Source organism: Eptatretus burgeri, unplaced genomic scaffold (genome assembly GCF_056783735.1).
Source record: "Eptatretus burgeri isolate ZD-2024b unplaced genomic scaffold, Ebu_testis_v1 Ebu_testis_scaffold_3165, whole genome shotgun sequence".
NCBI classification, from domain to species: domain Eukaryota; kingdom Metazoa; phylum Chordata; class Myxini; order Myxiniformes; family Myxinidae; genus Eptatretus; species Eptatretus burgeri.
Genome location: NW_028225113.1, coordinates 126,436 through 150,302, shown reverse-complemented (window position 1 = coordinate 150,302; position 23,867 = coordinate 126,436). Strand labels below are relative to the sequence as shown.

Here is a 23,867-nt window from a genome sequence, read left to right as displayed (position 1 = left end):
CACGGACAGATGTGACGTGTTTTTGGCGGCAAACCAGATTGATGAAGATCTGCAGGCGAGTTCATTTTTGGCCGTTGTGGGAACAGACTGGTTCAAGTTAGTGAAGAACTTGTGTGACCCAGCCCGGCCAACATGGAAAACCTACGCTCAGCTGAAGACCTTGTCAACAGAACATTACACAACGAAACCGATCGTGATGGCGGAACGTTATATATTTTGGACCTCTTCCCAGGGAGGACCGAAAATCCACCACGAACCTTGGACCATGGAGAAAATAAAACAAAGAGTGTTTGCATCTGTTGTCAAAATGTTCAGGGGTGAAAGGTGAAAGAGTAACACTCCAAAAAGGGTGTCGTGGGTTTGGGAACATTTATTGGTTCAACATTTATCAATTTGAACGTTTGTTGGATGAAATTGATAAACAAAAAGTAATCCTTTCAGATGATTTCTCATCAACAAAAAAAACTTCGTAAAACGTCACATTTGAGAACCGTGTTGACAACACTACACTTGTAGCTTTGGTTCTAATGAAGTTCAGCATTTGGACGATCATCACCGACATGATACAATCGGTTTCTCATGCATGGATCAGAGTGATCCTCAGGTGTTTGCGGCTCTGAATGGGTCATGTGACCTCACTGGTAGCTGGTATACTTGATGTAGATGTGTGGAAAGCGATTTGCCAGTTGGACGGCCATCTCCTCATCCACCCGGGAGCAGAAGGAAATGTCAAGGAAGCGCATATGCCGACAGGTATCAAGCAGGTGAAAAATCCCTCCATGGGTCACCAGTGGAGCGCCTGCCACACGCATACAGATATAATTACACCGATGAATGACAAACAAGGGTGAAAATAGCTTACAGTCATGTGGAGCTTTGGTGTGCAGTGAACACAGCACTAAACTACAGTACAACAGCACTCAGTGGAACACAATCATCCACCAGGACGATAAGGACGAAATGATTCAATTTTGGTGAAGATCTGGAACCGGATACGAGAATTTTTGGAGTGGTTCTTCACCATTGACAGATCGGGGGTCAAAAACGGTATCTCAAAACGTTATATGGACGGATTCGGATAAAACTTGGTGGATGAGTTGCGTAGGTGACAAGAACAAGCAGATTAGATTTTGGTTCAGGTCCGGATGAAGATCAGTGGACGACAAAACGTAAACGCTTCAGCCTGGAGGAGGTACACGCTCTTCCGAGTGCCGTTCTCATTTCTACTTGTATTTTTTATTTCCCATCCACATGGAGCAACCTCTGTGACCCTCTTGGATCCATCCACATCAGTTCCCATAATCTCCTCAATTACCGTACCCAGTATGTCCAGCTTCTCCAGTAAAGGGCAGTAATTGGCGAGCGATTCAAGGTCAGGGTCGCTGACTGATTGATTGGCCGTTAACACCAGTCGGCGTAGTCTGGGCAGTTCTCGCACTATCTCACCGACAGCGCCACCGTCTGCACACACATTCCTGCACCAGCCAAGTTCCAGGTCCTGTGTGGAGCAGTTTCAGTGTGGAACAATGAAATCAACACAAGTATTGCGTGCAGTTTTTAAATTCCCATTAATTCAAGAAATAAATTGTGCAATTAGAGAGGCATTATGGCCACTCGAGTGTTTCCGAAAAAATATAACTTGACAAAATACCAAGAAGCGAATACTTTCTATATCGTGCGGCTGGGGGCAGTAAAAGTCGAGGTTAAGAATGATGAAACAATTTTGCAGTTATAAAATTTAAATGTAGACACGGTGAATGAGTATGCATGATGGGAAGAGTTGTGACGTTGGACAAATTTCTATTTATAGCCCTCAGATCAAAGGGACGTACGCAGCCATAAGTGTGACAGAAGACACAGGACAGAATGGTACACAACAATTATATAACAGCGCGTTGTCGCCGTGCTGAAACAAGCCCAACAAAACCATTCAGTATTCTAAGGGGAGCCCTACCCCCCTGTGCGCCCCCCCCATTTGACCCACCACCCCCCCTCATCCCACCTCCACCCTTCCCCACACCGCCATGCTGATCAGTTTATGTTTTGCATCCCACTGATTATTTTTTTTTTGGAGGATATGGATTAGGACATGTTTCATCCGAATCCATCCACAACTTTTTGAGATATCTTGTTTACAAAGAAACACACAAATAGCCAAACAAACAAACAGACAGACAAGCCGGTTGGCGACATGGCTGCTCGCTCTTCATGGAAAGCTGGCCGACGCGACTTGCCGATATTCATGTACATGCTATCAATCAATTTAGCACAATAAATATGATTATCACAGCCCTCTTAGTTTGCGCCCAGAAACCCACTTTGTGAAATTTCAGGCATGTTTCCAAAGAGACTCGAACAAATGGCAGCCCTGGTAATTCCATTTATCTATTTGCTGAAGATTTTATTTTTTTATATGATGCTGCAAGACATTCTCCTTGGGCACAAAAAAAAAACAGGTCCCTCGGAGGTCCAGTTTCGGAGGTGTTGATTTTTTTGTACAGTCCACAATAAGTGTACGATGTACGATAAAGTATTTTAGCTGTTGCTAAGCAACGGAGGTGTACATAGCAACCATTCATTTTTGTGTACATGCTCGCCACATTGTACACATTTCACGCAAGTTTCATCAAAATCAGACTCTTTCTCTTAGAGATATTCGCAATTAACCGTTTCTGAAATGTTTGACATGTACTCACCCAAAACCTATCTCCTCCTACAAATATTTTTGTTAGGGCTGCAAATTGGCATGAAGGGAGCCAGATAGAGTGCGCACAGAACTCAAAGCTTCAATTTTTCAAATTTTTTTTGATTTTTTTTCGATTTTTTGACCATTTTAAAGGGCCGTTGCTATACCGTTGCTCGGGCCTGGGGTCCCACATTCAAAAGCACACGATTCCCAGAAATATTGGTCCTACCTACCAAATTTCATTGGAATCGGTTGAGTGGTTTAGCCCTGAGGCTTGACCAAAGTTTTGCGGACAGACAGACAGATGGAAATGTCCAGAATAAGGGTGCTCGAAGAGCAGCCAACAGGGATGAAAACATAACCAACATCCACCTTTGGTGGCGGAGGTAATGAAAATGGAATGCTGTAAAATGATGACTTGTGTGTGTGTAAATAAATAATTATTTCTTGTTATTTCCAATCTGTCTCAGTTGTCTTTTCCTTTGTTGGTCTGACACAGTGTACAAGTATAGTTAGACAGGAAGTTGTACCACACCTGATTTGCTCTTTTAGCAGGTGCTGCACCCAGGGCCGGTGCCACCATGAGGCCAACTCGGCAGCCGCCGAGGGCGCAGACCTCAGAGGGGCACATTACTGACCTTTAAGAGACAAAGTTTTTTGCAAATTATTGTTTTAAGAAACAATAACAGGAAAATAACAGGAAAAGGCACGCAAGGTGAGATTTTGATGTGTCTGAAATTGAAACTTTTATGAGACGTTTTTACTCTTCGTTTTTTGTTTGTTTCTCTGTCTGACTGGAAGCAAAATATTGTGGTTAAATAAATTTAGCAGTTTCAAGTTTTGTGCTTCATATTTTTTTTCCACAAAACATGTTTTTAAAAATCGAAGTTGGCAATTTTTTGGGAGGGATGCAAGTCGCTGGCCTTACCGAGGGTGCAAAATAGTCTGACGCCGGCCCTGGCTGCACATACCTGTTCCGCTCAGAAGATCACCAGGTGTGGTGCCGACGGTGTGGCCTCTAGTTCGGTTGCCGTGCCAAAAAAAGGTATCGTTGAAACGGAAGCATAACCCTGCTAAGCCGGCAGTCCGAATCAAACCGCTACGGCTGTGTAAGAATTACAGCCCGTTGGATCACGGAGTTATCTGTGGTCGATGGCCTCAGGACCGGGTGTTGGGGAAAACTCGAGCACTTCCCCTCGTGGTGAGCCCCAAACCCCAGGCCGTAACAATAATAATAATGAGAGTAGTTATTCTGGGTACCGGACAACGCTCGTGCCGATGACGATGACATTCCACGCCGCCTGTTCCGATGACGATGCCGTCCCACACCGCCCATTGCAGTGACGATGCTGTCATATTTTATCCTTTTTAGGTCATCTCTTCGAGCATGACCTAATAATATTGGTGTTGAGAGGAGAGGTGACGATCCGTCCGTCTGTCCGTCCGTCCGTCCGTCCGTCCACAATGAAGTTGAAGAGGGAGATCTGGTCATTAGTGATCCTGATAGAGGTCGATGAGACGTACACGATGGTATGACATTCAAGGTCACCGAAGGTCAAGGTCAAGGTCACGAGGCCTTTGAAGTTGCGAAAATGACGATTTTCAAATTCTCTCTCCTCCGCCATTTCTCAAGCGATCTTGAATTTGATTGTAGCAAATGAATCTATGGGACAATATCTAAATTTTGATCGGGCCGGATTTTCGATATTCGCTTTTTTCGTGTCACGTGACTTCAAAGTTGGCAAAAAATGCGAAAATGACGATTTTCAAAATCGATCTCCTACATTTCTCAAGCAATCTTGAATTTTATTGTGGCAAATGAATCTATGGGACAATATCTAAATTTGGTCGGGCCGGATTTTCGATATTCGCTTTCGTGTCACGTGACTTCAAAGTTTGCAAAACTGCCCTACCTTCAGGAGGCTATATATTTTCTCGCAGAGATGACCGTCACTCCCACACGGGGGTAATTTTTATCAAACTATATTTCTCATGGTGAGTCCATCCCAAGAACTGCCACTTTGGCCACGTGAGCACGTAAGTGAAGCTAACAGTCGGAGGTGTGTCGGAAGGCCCAATATTGTTCGTAAATGCGACTAATATCATTTTGAAACACAACTTGCCATCGCTGCAGGTGCTGCACAGAAAATGTACATTCTTCACGAGATAAGGTCAAAACAGACAACATTGTTCCTCTTTCAATGGAGAAAAAAAAAACTTCAAAAGCTTTCAACTTCAGTCAACTTGTGATCCAAATTATATTTGATGTGATAATGAACGATCCACATCATTTCGTGTGAAACTCTAATTTTCTTTGTCCCAAATAAACCGCTTTCTCCTTATTCAACAACAGAAACTTTCAAGCATTGTGCCCGTGTTTCTCTCAGGCCATGTACCTCAATATCCTTACAACAGGATGTCAGGTGTGCCAATCCGACCTCCGTCAGCCAACGGGATCTCCACATATCGAGCGAGCGAAGCTGTTGGCAGTTGAAGGCCAGACTGAGTAAGACCGTGTTGGGATGTTTCACCTGAGGTTGGAAAGATGAGGAACAAGCATCGTGACACCCATTGCTGCAGGGGAAGGAAATGCTTCTGCGAATCCGAGAACACACGGGACATTCAAACTCAAACAAATCTACAACAAAGATGTCATCAGCGGCAGTGTCCGACAAACATACAGTCATCTTCTCCCTTCTTATTTCAGGCACGAGCTTTGATTAAAATTTAACTCCTTCATTATCCCGAAGCTTTTTGAAAAAACAGTTGGGAATTGGAATCGGCTCTGTCTGTCTGTCCGTCCGTCACACTATCTCCTCCTAAACAGATGGGCAGAAATTCACCAAACTTGGTGGTTGTGATCACCACATGGCAAGAATGTACAAGAACAATCATTTTTCTTCATGCCCCCTGGGGCAGGGTCAACAACCAAAAAATGTAAATTTTAACATGTTTAATCATAACCACACGTAGACTGTGTTTATATTGATGTGACGAGGAAACAAAATATCAACAAATCAGATGAACTCATCCAGAGCTGGAAGTAAATCAGTTTGTCTTCACAATCATAAGGGACTATCGTTTGACTGTAAAACACCTCTGTGGTGGAACAAACAGGTGCACGTACCTCAGAACAGTCTCCGAGGTTGAGATGCCTCAACTCCGTGCAGTTGGAAATGATAAACAAGAGACTCTCCGTCTGAAACAAGATGGGAGTACGATGTCATCCTTTAACACTGGTAAAATAATCCCCTTCCCATCCACGGAGCACAAAGAGAGAGAGAGAGAGAGAGAGAGAGAGAGAGAGAGAGAGAGAGAGAGAGAGAGAGAGAGAGAGAGAGAGAGAGAGAGAGAGAGAGAGAGAGTAAACGAACATAAACTACGTAAAGAGCTTACATTGATACGTGTTCTGTACAGGACGAGGCGTTGTAGCCTCTGCAAGGACGAGAGCTCCCTGAATTGTCCAGGTGTTATTCCGTCACATGACGACAGGTCCAGGTCACGAAGGTTTGGGCAGTGCTTGATTACAGATTCCAAGGATTTCTTTGTGATCCAATTGCAGTTTGCCAGCTCCAGGTGCAGGAGGTGCTCAGACCACTCACCTAATAAACTGAAAAAGTACCGCAGTTGGACATTGGGATCGTGTTTTAAACAAAGCCGTGAGACACAAGACAAACTTAAAAACCAACACACATTGACCCACGTTTGCTGCTGTGGTGGAAAATACATTTTTTAATCTTAGCTCAATGGATTTTTTTTTTTTTTTGCACTATGGCGCAATTAAGCCTCATGATTGATTTAAACATTTTCAAAAAAAAGGCTTTGATCCCATAAAATAAATATATTTGCGAAAACTGAGATGACAGACAATGATTGATTTAAAAGTTCATCAAAAACTCCTCTTCTTCTTCTTTCGGCTGCTCCCGTTCGGGGTCGCCACAGCGGATCATCCGTATGATCCGCATAGTGATTTGGCACATGTTTTACGCCAGATGCCCTTCCTGACACAACCCTGGTCGCCTCTTACGACACAGGGATATGGTACACCGATTTTAACCGGGGTATACATCGGCCCAGTATACTGGTACTCACTTCGCCGACCTCGGAAGGATGACAGGCTGAGTCAACCCCCTGGTGTATTAATTCAGTGGCCCAACGGGGCTTGAACTCAGGACCTTTTGCATCCCAAGCCACTGCCCGAACCACTGTGCCAACACCAGGCTCAAAAGTTCATCAAAAACATGATTATTATATTTGTCTCCAAGAATGTGTCTGTGATTCGGGATTAATTATTCCCATGTATGAGTGTTTATTGATTTTATTGAAGCTTGTGCAATTACAAATACAAGTACGTGCCGGTAAAAATAAAAAAAATAAAAATAATCAAACCGCGAGCAACAAACAACAACCGCACAGGCCGTTTCTTCGCTCTCACGTGCCTGTACGTGCGTGGCCCGGATGTTCACATATTATTCGCAGTTACGATTATTCGCAATTTAGTTTTAATACCCAATTATTCAATTAGCGCCAACGTATTTTACCTTTTCGCAATGTCGTGGCAAGGAAAAACAAAAAGAGAAGAGAAGAGAGAGAAAAAAATTACTTCCTGGTTCGGAGCATACCATCACTTTGATGTTACCGAAATTTATACACCGTCTAATATGAAAACGATCATAACTTGGGCCATTGTGTTTATCAATAAATGCGCATAAGAAATCGAGAAATTATTATAATACACGAAGTCATCACTATGCGGAAATCCGTACGTTGTAACCCGTAATGGGGAACGCGGCTGAGGTTTCTTTCCCCCATCGGCCACGCCTACGCAACAGCGTGTCTTGTCATTGGTTTGGTAAATAAATGGCCATAACTTGGGAAGCACTTGTCCGATTAATATCAAACCTTGAAAAGGCACATACTCAGATCCCCAGCAATATATCTGGCAAGTTTCAATTAGATCGGACCAGTGGTTGCGGAGAAACAGCGGTCACAGACACACACACACGCACACACACACACGCACACACACACACACACACACACACACACACACACACACACACACACACACACACACACACACACACACACACACACACACACACACACACACACATTGCTGGAATTATAGATAGATGAGCCCATGGACATACATGTAAGGTCCAGAAGGATATAACTAATATAGCTCTGTGATAGCTATATATAACGAACAGCATTGTTCTTATTGCTACTTGAAATAATAGCTGACAACATACTTACGCTTTTACAGGATTGTGAAGGGACAAAGTCTATTGCAAATCATCTGTCTATAATTCCAGCAATCTCTGTGTGTCTGTGTGTCTGTCTGTCTGTCTGCAACCGCTGTATTTCGACAACCACTGGTCCGATCTAATTGAAACTTGACAGGTATATTGCTGGGGACCTGAGGATGTGCCTTTTCAAGGTTTGATATTAATCGGACAAGTGGTTCCCAAGTTCTGGCCATTTATTTACCAACCAATGACAAGAGACGTTATTGCGTGGGCGTGGCCGATGGGGATGAGAACCTCAGCCACGTTCCCCATTATACGTTACAACGTACGGGCTTCCGGAGAGTGATGACTTCGTGTATTCTAATAATTTCTCGATTTCTTATGCGCATTTATAGATAAACACAATGGCCCAAGTTATGATCGTTTTCATATTAGACGGTGTATAAATTTCGGTAACATCACAGTGCTGGTATGTTCCGAACCAGGAAGTAATTTTTTCTCTCTCTCTTCTCTTCTCTTTTTGTTTTTCCTTGCCACGACATTGCGAAAAGGTAAAATACGTTGGCGCTAATTGAATAATTGGGTATTAAAACTAAATTGCGAATAATCGTAACTGCGAATAATATGCGAACTTGCCACGCACGTACGGGCACGTGAGAGCGAAGAAACGGCCTGTGTGGTTGTTGTTTGTTGCTCGCGGTTTGAATAATTATTTATGAATTTTTTTTATTTTTTTTTTTTACGAGCACGTCCTTGTTGAAATTAACGAAAGTCGTTTTGTCACCATATATGGAGTTGTTGACCATGAAGGATCATGGGTAAAATGATCGAACCCAGAGTTTAGGCGACGTCCTTAAAAAGAGGAAGCAGCCCACACATTTGACTTGGCACGATAGCAACACAAACTGCCCAAAGGATGAGGGAGCCCCTTGTCCTGTGAATCGAAGTGCTTCCTTGCGATCAAACCACAATTGAGTGGGAGATGAATTCCCATGCTTGCACATGTAGACCGTTGTTCCCATGCTTGCACATGTAGACCGTTGTTCCCATGCTTGCATATAAACCATGTTTCGTGTTCTGCTGATTAGGAGACTGAAGAACATCGAGTGACATATAGTTTTGTGAAGATAACATGAACTGTTCTTTGTCTGACCCATGCCCCCTCTGACCCCTTTTACACGCAAATTATTTTACTATAAAAAGTGAAGCTTGTGAACAGAACTCTGAAAGAAGGAAGTTCACAACAGCTCATCTTAGTGTTGCTCTGTGAATTTGTTTCTTCCTGTGTTCACCTGAATGAATGGTTCAACTCTCATTGGGACTGGAGTGACTGGAGTGATTCCAATGGAGGTTCAAGGAATTCCACCAAAGGACAATACCGGGCTTTGTTGCCTCTTCAAGGATGAAAGCTGCCCCCAAGTTATCTGGGGAATAAAGACCCCGATTGAAGACACGACTTCATTGAAAATATTTGGTTGATATGCTAATCCCTCGATGTCCTGGAAATAATTTGACCAAAGGAGATATTTACATTAAATATTTTTTCTTATTCCAACAAATCAGAATGATTAGATTACATGATGATCGGATGTAAAAGGCACGGGTGGCAAGGTGTTTCACAATCTTTCTTCTTCCATCATAATAAATGTATGTGTGTGTGTGTGTGTGTGTGTGTGTGTGTGTGTGTGTGTGTGTGTGTGTGTGTGTGTGTTTGTGTGTGTGTGATTGTACGTCTGAAAATGAAGAAATTGAACTCAAAGAAGGAAACGAAGCCATTTGGCCCATGAGTGTTATGGTGCACTCTCGGGTGATTTTTTTTTTTGGTGCTCTTTTGCGCTCGCTTCAAAAATCGATCTTGTTGATGGTTTATTGAAGTCTAAACAACCCGATCTTGATCGGAACAGGCCGCAATGGTTTCTTGACTTGGAACAGGCCGCAATGGTTTCTCAACAATAAAGTTATTTTTTTCACTTTCCTCACTCGTATCATCGAATGCCTGATAATCATACATACAAATCACTGGGTACATTGTAATGCTTATAAACACCTGGAGACACCAGCGTTCGCGGATTTATTTCATTTCCACATATGTCATAACCTCGACATTCGTCAATCTGAACCAAATTACAAAATTTAAACTCAGGAATTCAACTTATCAGCAGTGCAGGGATTATCAGCAGCCGACGACTAAAAAAGTGTTCATTTGTCCAATTCGGACATTGTTTGATATTCTGGGCGTCTCGGGGTGCATGGATGTTTAAATTACCGATCGACGTATGGAAATACCCATATAAAAATAAACGGATAGGTACATTCCCAGCAACTTCAACAAACTTGCTCGTGGTTCCCAGGGTTGGGTCAAGGGTGGAACCCCTCGTACCCCTGCAAGGTTATTCTATGTGTGCGTGTGTGTGTGTGTGTGTGTGTGTGTGTGTGTGTGTGTGTGTGTGTGTGTGTGTGTGTGTGTGTGTGTGTGTGTGTGCGCCTGCGCTTGTCCGTCTGAAAATGAAGAAATTAAACTCAAGGAAGGAAACGAGGCCATTTGGCCCATCACTGCCGTGGAGGGTTATTTTTATTTTTTGCGACTGCGTTTACAATCGATCTCATCGATGGCTTACTAAAGTCGAAATAACACGATCTTGATCGGGTGACCAAGCTTATAAAGAGCAGTTGGATACAACCGTCAAGGAATGGTGATGGGATGGGATGTGATATGACGTGAGGACTGTACAACTACAACCACCCCGTTGCATAATGACGTTGAAAGAGCCACCTGTCAAGGACTGCTGAGGATAAGGTATAGGATTTGAAAGGACAGAATGGCCATACAAAAATTAATTAAACTATATAAAAACAGCAGCTGTAACAATTCTGTGACGCAATAGCGCCCAGCACCGGAATTCAGTGACTTCAGCATGGGAAACGCTTTGAGAAAACTCTACTTTTGATGTGGTCAACCTGGATAAACTGAAGAGTGGTAAGTAAATTTATATCCTGCAAGCAGAATTGTAACTGGTAATTATGTCGACTAAGTTTGTTGGTGATCGGAGAAGCGGAAAGAGACGAGACAGGAGAGCAAACTGATCAGAATGAAAGAGAAGTGGAGACGGTTCACCGAAACCCAGGCCGTTGATTACTAACTTTGCATTCAATTACCCACTTTTTCAGGGTAATCTGTGGGAAAAATGAACCAAAAGCAATCACTGAAAACATTGAAGTACCGCTCACGTACGACCGAATGATCCCATCGAGCGTAAACATCGAAAACAAAGTGTTGCGACCAGATATGATACTTGGGTACAAAAAAAACAAGAGAAGAAGGCATTGCTAATTGACGTGTTAAGAGCAATGATTTTGGATTAACGATGCAGAAATCAAGAAAATGACCAAATATCCCAAAATCATGGAAGCTGAAGAATGCCAAAGTTGTACCAGATGGTTCACCGATACCCAGGCCATCGATTACTAACTTTGCATTCAATTACTCACTTTTTAAGGACCGTAGGACTGAATCTTCCATCGTTTCCAGTCCATGAGAGACTGAGCGAGCGTGCATGGGTGAGACGAGGCTTCAAAGCAAGAAGGTCCTCCTCGCAGAGAGATGGCCAGAAAGGCTTGAGGTCCAGGTGTTTGCACATGTAAGGGTTATAGCAGCAGTCGCGCAGGGTACGGCTGCATTGAGCGAGGCAGCACAGCTCAGGGAGTGTCAGGTGAGATAAAATAATTTCGATAATCTGTCGTGGAAGTAAGACAGCAAAAAAAAACATCGATTTAATTAACAGTGCATCAACCTGACCAACTGTCACTGTCCACATAGTCAAGGATGTCCATCAAATGATAAACCAGTAACTCTTAAAACAACCCAGGTAACCACTAGTGAAGCCATCAAGGCTTCCAAACACAAACAGATTTGGACAGCCATTTCAATGTTGACGCCATTGTCTGAAACCATTCGGAAGTCAAAGAATGAGATGATGTGATCTGGAAAAGCAAGTTTTAAAAGAAGAAGAAAAGATGACGAGTCGCGGTACACATACTCACCTCGAAAGGTAAAAGGTCGAAATATCCATTGTTTGTGAAGAGGGGAAGCTTCTCTTCCTCTTCGTTTGCCCTCCTTTCTTCCTCCATATGTTCAACCATACCTCGTATCCTCCTTCTTTCCATCGTGTTTTGTTTCCTCTGAAGTCTTTCTGACTCAGCAGGATCTTCATTCTTGCTCTTCATTCGTTGCATGATGTTCACCGGAATACCGTACAGAACCACAGCATCCAGGTCCAAGCAGAAAGTGCTCAGGGAGCAACTGTACTCCAGACGGAGGACGTTCGTCGCAAAACCCGGTGGTTGTATCGGTGGGGAAAACGTGAATGGGTCGTTCGGTGGAAGATTGGGGTCCGCAGGGCCGGACCACAGCGTCCGCCACCTGCATCGTACATCACCAAAGTAAACCTTTTGAGGAGTGTCCTTTTGATTTTACTATGAAGTAGACATTGTGTATTAGGGTGTGGCTCATGTTGATCATCATCTCCAATGTGATACAAACTGATGTGTAAAAGGACATGACTCCCATTATTAAATAAATTAACAAATAAATGCATGAAACTTGATGTATTCAAAATTTACAGAATGATCCCGTTTTGCTGTGCAAAATGTAATGCCTTGAGGATGAAGATCTTACAGTACAATAGGGGGCTGACAGGATGGTCTCGACTCCAGAGGTAGGCACACTCACCTTCATGCAGTATAGCCTGGGTTTGAATCCCGACCCAGTTATAAACTGTCATCCTGATGTTTCACAGGCAGGGTGATTCATCAATGTGTGTGTCGTCCCTCGGATGGACGTTAAAGAGCCCATGGTGTCTTTCGTGAAGAGGAGGCGAGCTATTACCGGCACCATGGTCAAGTTACAAATTCCTGCCCCAACCAGCACAGGGCACTGCATCAGTGGCACGGCCGCACACTCAGCCAATGACGCGACCCCGAAGTCCTGTGCTGCATACGGACAAAGAACAAGTACAATAGGACAATTATGGCAAAGAGATTAACTTTTCTACATCTCCATAACTCCCACACTGCAGTTGTGTGGCGAAACAACACACCACATACCACACCACACCACACCACATCCACACTCTCCTGGTGTGAAAGCCAAACAACTCCTTCATTGTGTGATTGAAACAAGTGCAGATGGCAAGGACACCATTTGTTCTCGTCCAACGAGACAGGGTACATGTTGTTGTTGATCCGTCTGCAGCCTCTGGCTGCTGGTTGTATAATTTTCTGAACTGTGCCGCTGATGCAGTGCCCCTGTTACCAGTAATCTGGTACTTATTTTCCCGACCTCAGAAGGATGACAGGCTGATATGAGTCAACCGACCTGGTGTTATTTCAACCTGTGATCTTCAGCCGGCCACCTTAACCATGAAGCCAACACCAGGCTTTCTGGGTACATCTCCATGCGATATCTGGAAAAGCGTTCAATCTCTTGGATTTGTCGACCACAAAGTGGTCTTCAAATGGGATTTGTCAACGACAAGGTGGTCTTCAAATGGGATTCGTCAACCACAAAGTGGTCTTCAAATGGGATTCGTCAACCACAAAGTGGTCTTCAAATGGGATTTGTCAACCACAAAGTGGTCTTCAAATGGGATTTGTCAACCACAAAGTGGTCTTCAAATTGGCGAGCCTCAACGGAATTCAGGTGGGATAGGGATGGTGAGGGGCAGAGGATGTGGGGATTGACAATCGGGAGTTGGAAGAAGGAAGAGACATTTTTAAAACGTACAGGAAGTGGACAAAAAAATGGAAACACCAATGTAAAGTCACTTCACAGGGCGTTGGGCCACCATGTGGGGCAGGTATGGCCCATATGTCCTGTGGTATAGAATCCAGCAAGGTCTGACACTCTTCAGGAGGGATGTGGCACCATTCTTCCACGAGAAAGTCAATCAACTCACACCTATTTGATGGAGGTGCAAAACGCTGTCTCAGACGTAGTTCCTCAATATCCCATCAATGCTCGATTGGGTTCAGATCTGGAGACTGATAAGGCCATGACGTATGGATAGCATCATTGTCATGCTCATCAAACCATTGGGTTAACACACATGCTCTGTGGATGGGGGAATTGTCGTGGAAGACCCTCCCCCCTCTCTCCCGGCAGGAGAGAAAGGCTGTAATAGGGTGAAGATGATCACTCAGTAGCATTAATAAGTGATTGGCATTGACCTTGCCTTCGAAGGGAATGTCTGCATCCAAACCTTGTCAGGAAAATGCATCCCCCAACATTACAGAACCACCAGAACCCTTCACTGTTGGGATCAACCACTCAGTGTGGCAGAGTTCTTCAGGTTAGCACCATATGTGCACTTGGGCTCTACGCAGTGCAGGCATCTTCACGTTGGTCCTTTGTCGATCGATACCGTGTGGGACCTTGCCCAGGGGAGGCAGTCTTCTGCCCTCACAGTCCCTCCTCAGGCGGTTGTTCAGTGTCCATTCTCCAGTGTGTGTCCCGGCGTCCTCAGAGGAGAAGCCATCACTTTGAACCCCTGGTGGCGGGGTCTCTTGGATGGAGGTTGTTCCCTCCGACCGCACGACCGGGAAAACCACCTTTTCCGCCGTGTTCTCCGCTCCCACCCCCAGTGAGCCCGGCACCCGACATAACCACATCCAGGTAATGCGCCGCTTGTGGCGGGGAGACTGCGGCCTCCTTCCACTCCTCTTCCACGCCCTGCTCCAGCTCCTCTGTCGGGAGATTTTGACAACTCACCAGACAAGGAGACAACGCACCTGCACCACATCCAGGGCAACACGCCAACTCCCATCCACAGACGCATGCATCCTGCTGGCGTGGCTCTGCGGGCAGGAACATAAGGTGCGTCCCGGTGAACCACTAAGGTTGATCAGTACCGAAGAGGTGCAGTGTTCCCTTCCATGTCCTAGCTGATCACACTGCGAGCAAAATTGTTCTTTGTACCCAGAGACTCGGTGGCCCAGCTGTCTGCATCTGCAGCATCCTGCGAAAAACACTTGCTCATGTTCCATCCCAATGAATATCCCATGAGGGATATAAGTCACTGTGGATCCTCCTTGACACGAAACTTCACTCGATATTGCCGAGTCCCGGTCCATATACCCAGACCAAACAATACCGTCCACGCAAATACCTCACTTGGTGGAACGGGTCCCGCTTTCTCAAACTTGAATCGGACGCAGTTTTGGTACCTGCTCGCCATGCCAGAGTCTGGGGAGTGTGGGGACAACGCCAAGAAAGAGGGGAAGGGAGGTGGTGGCAAGGAAGCGTGAGGCTAACTTCCTTCCTGGTGGACAAGGCCTACCAGACAGGAGGAAGGTCGGGGAAAAGTAGGATGAACGAAAACACAAGATGAACCAGAGAAAAAGTAAAAGATAAACAAACACACGAGATCGGGAAAAAAATAAAGCACGAAGAATAAATACAACAAGGCCAACAAGCTCCTAAAAGGGGGAAACAAATCTCATCACTGAGGTTTTTCCTCTTGCAGCCTTGCCAGCCATAATTATAGGTAACCAGGCCCATGCAGCATTTTATATATGACCCGAAGCATGCTGGGATGTCAGTTGGTCAATTAACACATGCGTCACACTTGTGTGGAAGCAGTTGCTTTCAATATATATTCATTTGCCCAGGGGTTTCCAATATTTTGTCCACTATCTGTGGATCAAATGTATTAAAAAACCAGGTAACTAGTCCATTTATATAACGAAGATGTTATTGAAATCCCGTTATCATCATGTAAGACCAGTCAGAGATGAAACATACTCCCAAAGCAAACGATAATTGGTCATGTCGCCCCTTTTAGACTCGTGAGCATGAAGACTTTAAGACCCGTTGGAGAATTAAACCAAAAGGGTCATTGGTACCTGCACACAGCAGAGTCTTCACCTTCATCCCATGACATGGCCAGTATCCGAACCACATACCCAGGGTGGTAGGTCTCCAAGACCGAGACCCCGGTCGGGAAGACGGGCACGTCGAAAAGTAATTCGATGAAATCCTGGCTTTTAAACCACTCGGGATTCTTGGGAAAACGTCCGGGTGTCCATCGGGACAAGTGGTCCCACCACGGCCCGTGTGTTCTCGACACGGCCACGTGAATGAAGTCCACGGTGACGGGAAATATGTTAGGTGGACCCGTCAGGTTGCTGATGGAATTGTTCACTCCATACTGGGAGCTCAGGTCGAGAACATGGCTCACGTATTGAGATAGCTCGAGATTAGGACGCTGCGGGAGGAAATCTTCAGGCTCTTCCGGCAGTCTGTGTGCACGTCCACGCCGTTGGTTTCTTCTGGTCCTGTTGAGCAGGAAGTTCAGAGCAGGCTCAACATGCAAGTGTATTACATCCAGTAGTTGAAATAAAATCCACAATCGCAGTCCAGCACACGTCGATCACGTGGTCATTTATCATTACGTACTAACTGCTCCGAATGCTGCAACCACAGTCACCATCAACGACGTCCACCCACTGTCCTTTGAAGAAATCGGGGAACAATATCGGACAATCACGGAACTTTTAAGATCCCGGAGAAACCAGCAAACATTACTGCCCTGCACAAAAAAGGTGCAAAAACAGATCCCTGCAACTACAGACCAATCAACCTTCTCCCAATCATCAACAAGGTCATGGAATCCATCATCGCTTCCGACATCAAATCCTTTCTCTTCTCCAATGGTTTGATTTTCGATCATCAATTTGGATTCAGACCAGGTCACTCTACCCTGGATATGCTGCTTCTGCTCTCCCAACAATGGATGGAGGTCCTCAATGCCAGATAATAGATCAGAGCCATATCCCTCAACATATCACGTGCTTTCAATACGATCTGGCACCCTGTCCTGTTCACCAAACTATCTTCCTCTGGTTTCCAACGCAATCTCCACTCATGGCTCACAGACTTCCTCTCCTGTCACAGTTAACGTGTGGCAATAAATGGAGTTCTTTCATCCCCTCTTCCTGTCCAGGCTGGAGTTCCTCAATCCAGTATTCTGGGCCCTTTCTTTTTCTGATTTTCATCAATGATCTCTTCGACTCTCTGGAAAATCCTCCTTATCTCTTCGCTGATGACTCCACCCTCTGCCGTACCATCTGTCATCCCTCAGACCGGCATGCAGCAGCTTCTTCGCTCATTGCGGATCGCGATAAAATCACAAGCTGATCCACCACGTGGAACATGTCTTTTCAATTCTGACAAATCTCACACTCTCACTATGTCTCTCCGAGAGGACCTTCTGGAACCCCCCCTCCCACCCACAATCTACTTTCTCAACAATTCCCTGAAAGAAGCCCTTTCATTCAAGCTTCTGGGTCTCACCTTCTGTCACGATCTTTTCTGGGAAAGCCACATCTCCAAGCTGGCCTCCAAAGGCAGTCGCCGAATGGGAATCCTATGTCGTGTAAAGTCCTACCTTGGCACACCTGAGTTTCTAACCACTTACAAAGCTTCCATCCTCAGCCTGGTGCAGTAGTTCTCTCCCCTCTGTGGTGGTGTGTCTGCCTCACATCGAGCTCGACTTCACGCTGTGGAAACCAAGGCTTTCAGAATCATTGGTATCTCCCACGATGAAGCTGAGGCAGGTCACTCTCTCACCCGAAGCAGGTCGGTTGTCTTTCTGTCTTCTCCCGTCTCCTCTTCGGCCTTGCCCCTCCCCCCATTGCTCTGTCCCCCTATAATTCCGCAGGGTGTTCAAGGTACGCCAAAATTCCCTTCTGGTGAAACTACCAAAATCACGAATCACTGCTCACCTTCACTCTTTCATTCCTCCTTTTTCCCACCTCTTTAACAAACTCCCACACTCTGTTCCATCCCACTCCTCCCTCCAGGTCTTCAAAGCAGCTGTTCACCACCATCTCATAACTTCACCCATCCAAAATCATGATCTTTTCTTCCTCCATTAATCCACCCCAAACCCACCTCCTTCAAATTTCCTGTTTTCCTTCCTGAAAGTCCCTGTGGTACCATATTGTTTACCCCGGGTACCTCGCCCCAAATCTCTCCCTTCCACAGATCTGTTGTCTCTGTTCTCCACCATTTTGTGCTTCCCTCTCCAACCCCTCTTGCCCCCTGCATTGCTGTATGTTCTGTGCGTTCGCTCTTCCACGAGCCTCAACATGGATTTCAAAAAAACATTTTAAAACAAACAATGGACGCCACATTCCATTACTTGTATTTGTAACATTTTGGCATAGAGGTCAAAGTGCAAGTGTGTGCTTGAAACTGTTCAACATCGCATGGATATCCCAAGTGCTCTGCTCGGTTGCGGCCCCCATTTGGTGTCCAACGCACGTTCGTGGCCAGGGAGCTCCACCAAATACCCTCGCCCTATGTTAATCACGGAGATGAGTCGGGTGATGAGGGACAGGACGAATGGAGCCATTTCCGGGGTCAAGTCTTTGCAAGGGCGGGGATAATACTCGGGAAAGTGTCCGTCCACCAATGGGGGAGTTGGGAAACGCCTACTGCCTGTCTTGATCTGACTTTGGGCTCCTCCCTCGCCAGACGTCTACAAAATACCCTGTGAAGTAGTGGTGGTAGTTCGTGGGTCTTCGTTCAGTTCTGGGTTGTGAGAGAGAGAGAGAGAGAGAGAGAGAGAGAGAGAGAGAGAGAGAGAGAGAGAGAGAGAGAGAAGAGAAGAGAGAGAGAGAGAGAGAGAGAGAGAGAGAGAGAGAGAGAGAGAGAGAGAGAGAGAGAGAGAGAGAGAGAGAGAGAGAGAGAGAGAGAGAGAGAGAGAGAGAGAGAGAGAGAGAGAGAGAGAGATCTGCTTTTGACAAGGTCGGCGGCATGGCATGGGGAAGAGAGCTGAGCAGATGTCGCGGAGTGCTTGGTCAAATGAGCGATCCAGGCGTCATGCTGAGCGCATCTATTTGGGAAATCTGAAATAGTGACATTTACAGACTTCCTTACACATCATTATTAAGCTATCTTCTCACACAATCTGTGTCATATGCTGTGGACATCGAAGAGCAATCGAAGAGGGCAAGTCCCGACAAGGGTTCTTTTCAGAGGAACCCGACAGACACGCACCTCTTTCCATTTTACCTTCTCTGCACCTCATCTGCAGTTCATTGCACCTGCTCCAACCACGCACCTTAGACCTTAGACAGTTTTCCTCTGCTCCCTCTCCGAAGCAACTGGGAAGCATCGGCCCGTCAGCCACGCCAGGGTCAAAAGAGTACCTTCTCGCACTTTCGCTCCCTCTCTCTCTCACACTCTCTCTCTCTCTCTCTCTCTCTCTCTCTCTCTCTCTCTCTCTCTCTCTCTCTCTCTCTCTCTTTCTCTCTCTCTCTCTCTCTCTCTCTCTCTCTCTCTCTCTCTCGCTCTCTCTCTCTCTCTCTCTCTCTCTCTCTCTCTCTCTCTCTCTCTCCCTCTCTCTCTCTTTCTCTCTCTCTCTCCCCCTCTCTCTCTGTTGCTCTCCAACTTTCCTCGGAGTATGTTTCTGATGGTGCCTGTCTTAGTATTAGTAAAGAGTGTAAGTTCATTATATCAGTAGAAGTCTAAACTGTATCCTTTGTTGTATCTTTGTAAATATTTACCTTCTCTTGTTTGCAAGGAAAAAACATAAAATGTCATCGCCCCCATTGTATTGGTAATTTTGCTGTCGGAGTTCAAGGGAGAGTCAATTTTTAATCACAACAAAAATGGCTGCCAGTCTACCAATCGGCTATCTTTGATCAGATCGCAGAATTAAGTTTGGTACAAGTGTATTCCATCGTGTGTTCTTGTTATGGTAAGTTTGAACAAAATCAGAGCGTGCAAGTCTGAGAAATGGTTGGGGACAAGTTTAAGTAACAAAATGTGTGCCAGTCGGCCATCTTGGATCTGATCTTGAAATTAAACGAAGGGAATTTGTAATCCATCATTCATTTTCTGTGTTCAAAGTTTGAATAATATCGGTAAATGCATGTCCGAAAAATGGTTGAGGACGTGCTCGATCCAGGGATATTTTTTAACTAAAATGTCTACCAGTCGACCAGTCGGCCATCTTTGATCAGATTGAAAAATAAAACGAGTTACGCGTGTTTGCCGTCACGTACTGTACTTTTGCCAAGTTTGAATAGAATCAGAGCATGCAAGTCTGAGAAATAGTTGGGGTCACATTTAAGTCACAAAATGGCCGCCAGTCGGCAATCTTGGGTCTGATCTAGAAATAAAATAACATGCACATGTAATCCGTCATTCGTCATGCGTATAACAAGTTTGAACAACATCGGTGAACGCATGTCCGACAAATGTTTGAGGATGTGTTCAACATTGGGTTGTTTTACAACTAAAATGGCCGCCTCCCATCCCCTCCTCTCTCTCCCTCCCCTCCTCCCCTCCCCCCACTCCTCTTCTCTCCCCCTCCCTCGTCTCTCTTCCCTCGCCCTCCTCCCACCTTCCTCCTCTTCTCTATCCTTCCCCCTCTCTATACCCCTCCCTCCTCTCATTACCTCCTCCGTCCCCTTTCTCCACCACTTAATGTTTCCCTCAACAAAGTTCCCACCATTTGAAAGCCTTTTCCCCTCACCAGGACTCACCTTTTTGCGGCTCCAATCCTGGTTACCTTTTCTTGTGGCAATGTTTTTACGGCCGAATCCCCTTCCTGACGCCAACCCTTCAATCGCCTTCGACACGCAGGGATAATTACCAGTTTACTGGTGCTCATTTCACCGACCTCGGAAGGATGACAGGTTGAGTCAACCCCACCTGGTGTTAATTCAGTGGCCAGCGGGGCTCTAACTCAGGACCCCGAGGATCCCAAGGTTTCCCTCAACAAAGTGACCAGTTGTATTTTCTCGGAAATAAATATCATCAGTGAGAATGGATGAAGAAGATAATGTGAGCTGACACACGAGCAGACGGAAGATCACCTCGGGCTCATGATGGAGTGAATAGAGGAGAATGTTCATGAAGAACAACATGACGTCATTTGATTAAATACGTCAGAGAAGCGACGACTGCTTTTTCTGGTACATCCGATATTTAGATTTCCCACCCTGAAGAAACCCCGGTCCTTACCGTAACAAACGACGTCGACGCCGTCCTCCAATTCGGTTTATCATTGTGTACGTGTCTGGAAGGGAAACCCAGGTGATGCTCAATGACCTGGGAGGTACAGATACAGGTACAGGTAGCACAGTGCAGGTACAGGTACAGGTACAGGCAGCACAGTACAGGTGCAGGTTCAGGTACAGGTACAGGTAGCACAGTACAGGTACAGGTACAGGTACAGGTAGCGGTACAGGTACAGGTACAGGTACAGTACAGGTAAAGGTTGCAAAGACTTGCACCTTGTGAGTCCTCCACTCCTCCTGTATCAAGGTGAACGATCTTTTCGAGCAAAACACGTGACGACGAACAAACGGTGAGAAGTCCGTTACCGTTGGCTCCGCCCCCAACGGACGGAAGTGACGTTTGTTCAAAAAACTCCCGCCAAACGCGCGCTCCGCACGAGCTTTCTAAAGTTCAGGTTCGTGAGGACGTTAATACATTGAGTGTTCACAATGGGATTTATAGAATTTATTTACACACAATGTTTATTATTACATTGTTTTGTTGTCAATGCACCTTCTGAGGAAGTGAGCGTGTGTGCAGAAGAGGTTTTACATGAGAGACGCTGTTTTCTCGGAGTGGCATTACGCCTCTCAGCGGTGACGTAATGACGTCGGCGAATGAATGCCACACGCACACAGATATAATCGCTCCAATGAATGACCAGCAAAGGTGAAAACAGCTCACAATCATCTGGAGCTTTGGTGTGCAGTTAACAGAGTCCTAAACTTCAGTACAACAGCACTCGGTGGAGCGCATACATCCACCAGGACGAGAAGGACAAAATGATTCAATTTTGGTGAAGATCTGGAACCGGATACGAGAATTTTTGAGTGGTTCTTCACCATTGATAGATAGGGGGTCAAAAACGATATCTCAAAACGTTATATGGACGGTTTGAGATGAAACTTGGTGGATGAGTTGTGTAGGTGACAAGAACAAGCCGATTAGATTTTAGTTCAGGTCCCGATGAAGATCCAGCCTGTCAGTGGACGACAAAACGTAAACGGTTCAGCCTGGAGGAGGTACACACTCTTCCAAGTGCCATTCTTGCTTCTACTTATAATATATATTTCCCTTCCACATGGAGCAACCTCTGTGACCCTCTTGGATCCATCCACATCAGTTCCCATAATCTCCTCAATTACCGTACCCAGTATGTCCAGCTTCTCCAGTAAAGGGCAGTGATTGGCGAGCGATTTGAGGTCATGGTCGCTGGAGGAGCGGTTGGCCGTTAACACCAGTCGGCGCAGTCTGGGCAGCTCTCTCAACATCTCACCGAGAGCACCGCCGTCTGCCCGCACACGCACACACCAGCCAAGGTCCAGGTGTTGTGTGGAACAGTTTAAGTGTGGAACAATTAAATCAACATAAGTATTGCGTGCAGTTTTTAAATTCCTGTTAATTCAAGTCCTGTATTGTACAATTAGAGAGGCATTATAGCCACTTAAGTGTTTCTAAAAAAATATAACTTGACAAAATAACAAGCCCAACAAAACCATTCAGTATTCTAAGTGATCAAGACGCTGGAAGGAAGAAAATAGGGGAATTAAAACGATGAGGAAAGGGGAGGGCAGGGAGTGTCATGAGATGAGGAGAGTTGGTTGTTGAAAATCATAAGATAAATGTTGTATAAACTCGAAGGCCACTCGGTGGAGAGCATACTTCCACCTTGCTGATCAGTTTACGTCTTGTGTCACACTGATCGGTTGGATATGGATTCAGACAAGTTTCGTCCCAATGCGTCCATAACTTTTTGAGATGTCCTGCGATATGTCGCTTTTGGCCCGATCTCACAACGGTGAAGAATCACTCCAAAACTTCTCGGATCCAGAACCAAACGTGGATCTCCACCGACATCAAATCGTTTTGTCGGTATCACATACCCAAGTCCACAACTTTTTGAGATGTCCTGCGATATATCGCTTTTGGCCCGATCTCACAACGGTGAAGAATCACTCCAAAACTTCTCGGATCCAGAACCAAACGTGGGTCTCCACCGACATCAAATCGTTTTGTCGGTATCACATACCCAAGTCCACAACTTTTTGAGATATTTTGTTCACAAATAAACAAACAAATAGCCAAACAAACAAGCAGACAGATAGACAGGGATGAAAACATAACCATCATCCACCTTCAGTGGCGGAGGTAATGAAAATGTAACACTGTAAAATGATTGCTTGTGTGTATGTAAATAAATAATTCTTTGTTTTTTTTTTCCAATCTATCTCAGTTGTCTTTTCCTTTGTTTGTCCGACACAGTGTACAAGTATAGTTTAACGGTAAGTTGTACCCCACCTGATTTGCTCTATTAGCGGGTGCTGCGCCAACCTGTTCCGCTAAGCAGAAGATCACCAGGTGTGTTGCCGAGGTTGTGGCCTCCAATTAGGTTGCCGTGCCAATAGAAAGGTATTGCGGACACAGAGAAGCATAACGCTGCTAAGCCGGCAGTCTAAATCAAGCGGCTACGGCTGTGTAAGAACTACAGCCCTTTGGGTCACGGAGTTATCTGTGGTCGGCGGCCTCAGCATTGGGTGTTGGGGAGAAACTCGAGTGCTTCCCCTCGTGGTGGGCCCCGAACCCCAGGTCATAACAATAATAACAATGAGAGTAGTTGTGCCGGGTGCTGGACAACGCTCGTGCCAACGACGATGCCATTCCACGCCACCTGTTCAGATGATGATGCCGTCCCACACCGCCTGTTGCGGCGATGATGCTGTCCTATTTTATCATTTTTATCAAACTATATTTCTCATGGCTAGTCCGTCCCAAGAACTGCCACTTATGACTGCGAGCAGTCGTTTCTACGTGAACAAAAATGCGAGCCATGAGGAATAAAGTTTGATCAGTATGACGTCAT

At 45.5% G+C, this 23,867-nt stretch overlaps 1 protein-coding gene across 2 annotated transcripts; it reads right to left on the bottom strand.

Moving 5' to 3' along the window:
* Window positions 1-352: 352 nt before the first annotated feature.
* LOC147006563 (F-box/LRR-repeat protein 4-like) lies at window positions 353-21,380 on the bottom strand. Of its 2 annotated transcripts, none has more exons than XM_085868568.1 (10): window positions 21,244-21,376; window positions 20,972-21,058; window positions 15,838-16,269; window positions 11,980-12,358; window positions 11,428-11,672; window positions 6,083-6,296; window positions 5,814-5,885; window positions 5,083-5,217; window positions 1,321-1,498; window positions 353-799 (listed from the first exon to the last, which is right to left on the bottom strand). In XM_085868568.1, the coding sequence occupies exons 2-10, from the start codon at window positions 21,013-21,015 to the stop codon at window positions 636-638; spliced, it is 1,863 nt and encodes a 620-aa protein (XP_085724694.1). In that variant the 5' UTR covers window positions 21,016-21,058; window positions 21,244-21,376; the 3' UTR covers window positions 353-635. The 2 variants fall into 2 exon arrangements, 1 of the variants encoding a protein (XP_085724694.1); XR_015054764.1 differs by lacking the exon at window positions 353-799 and adding an exon at window positions 3,222-3,324 and having other exon boundaries at window positions 1,365-1,498; window positions 21,244-21,380.
* Window positions 21,381-23,867: the final 2,487 nt, after the last annotated feature.

What these genes read in the sequence shown, in the direction of transcription:
- LOC147006563 (XM_085868568.1), bottom strand. Translation starts at nt 21,015, where the DNA reads ATGATAAACCGAATTGGAGGACGGCGTCGACGTCGTTTGTTACG. An exon ending in GAAGACTCTGCTGTGTGCAG is followed by an intron (nt 12,359 to 15,837) that starts GTACCAATGACC and finishes TGTACGATGCAG; the next exon opens with GTGGCGGACGCTGTGGTCCG. An exon ending in ACCTCGGAGACTGTTCTGAG is followed by an intron (nt 5,218 to 5,813) that starts GTACGTGCACCT and finishes TTCCAACCTCAG; the next exon opens with GTGAAACATCCCAACACGGT.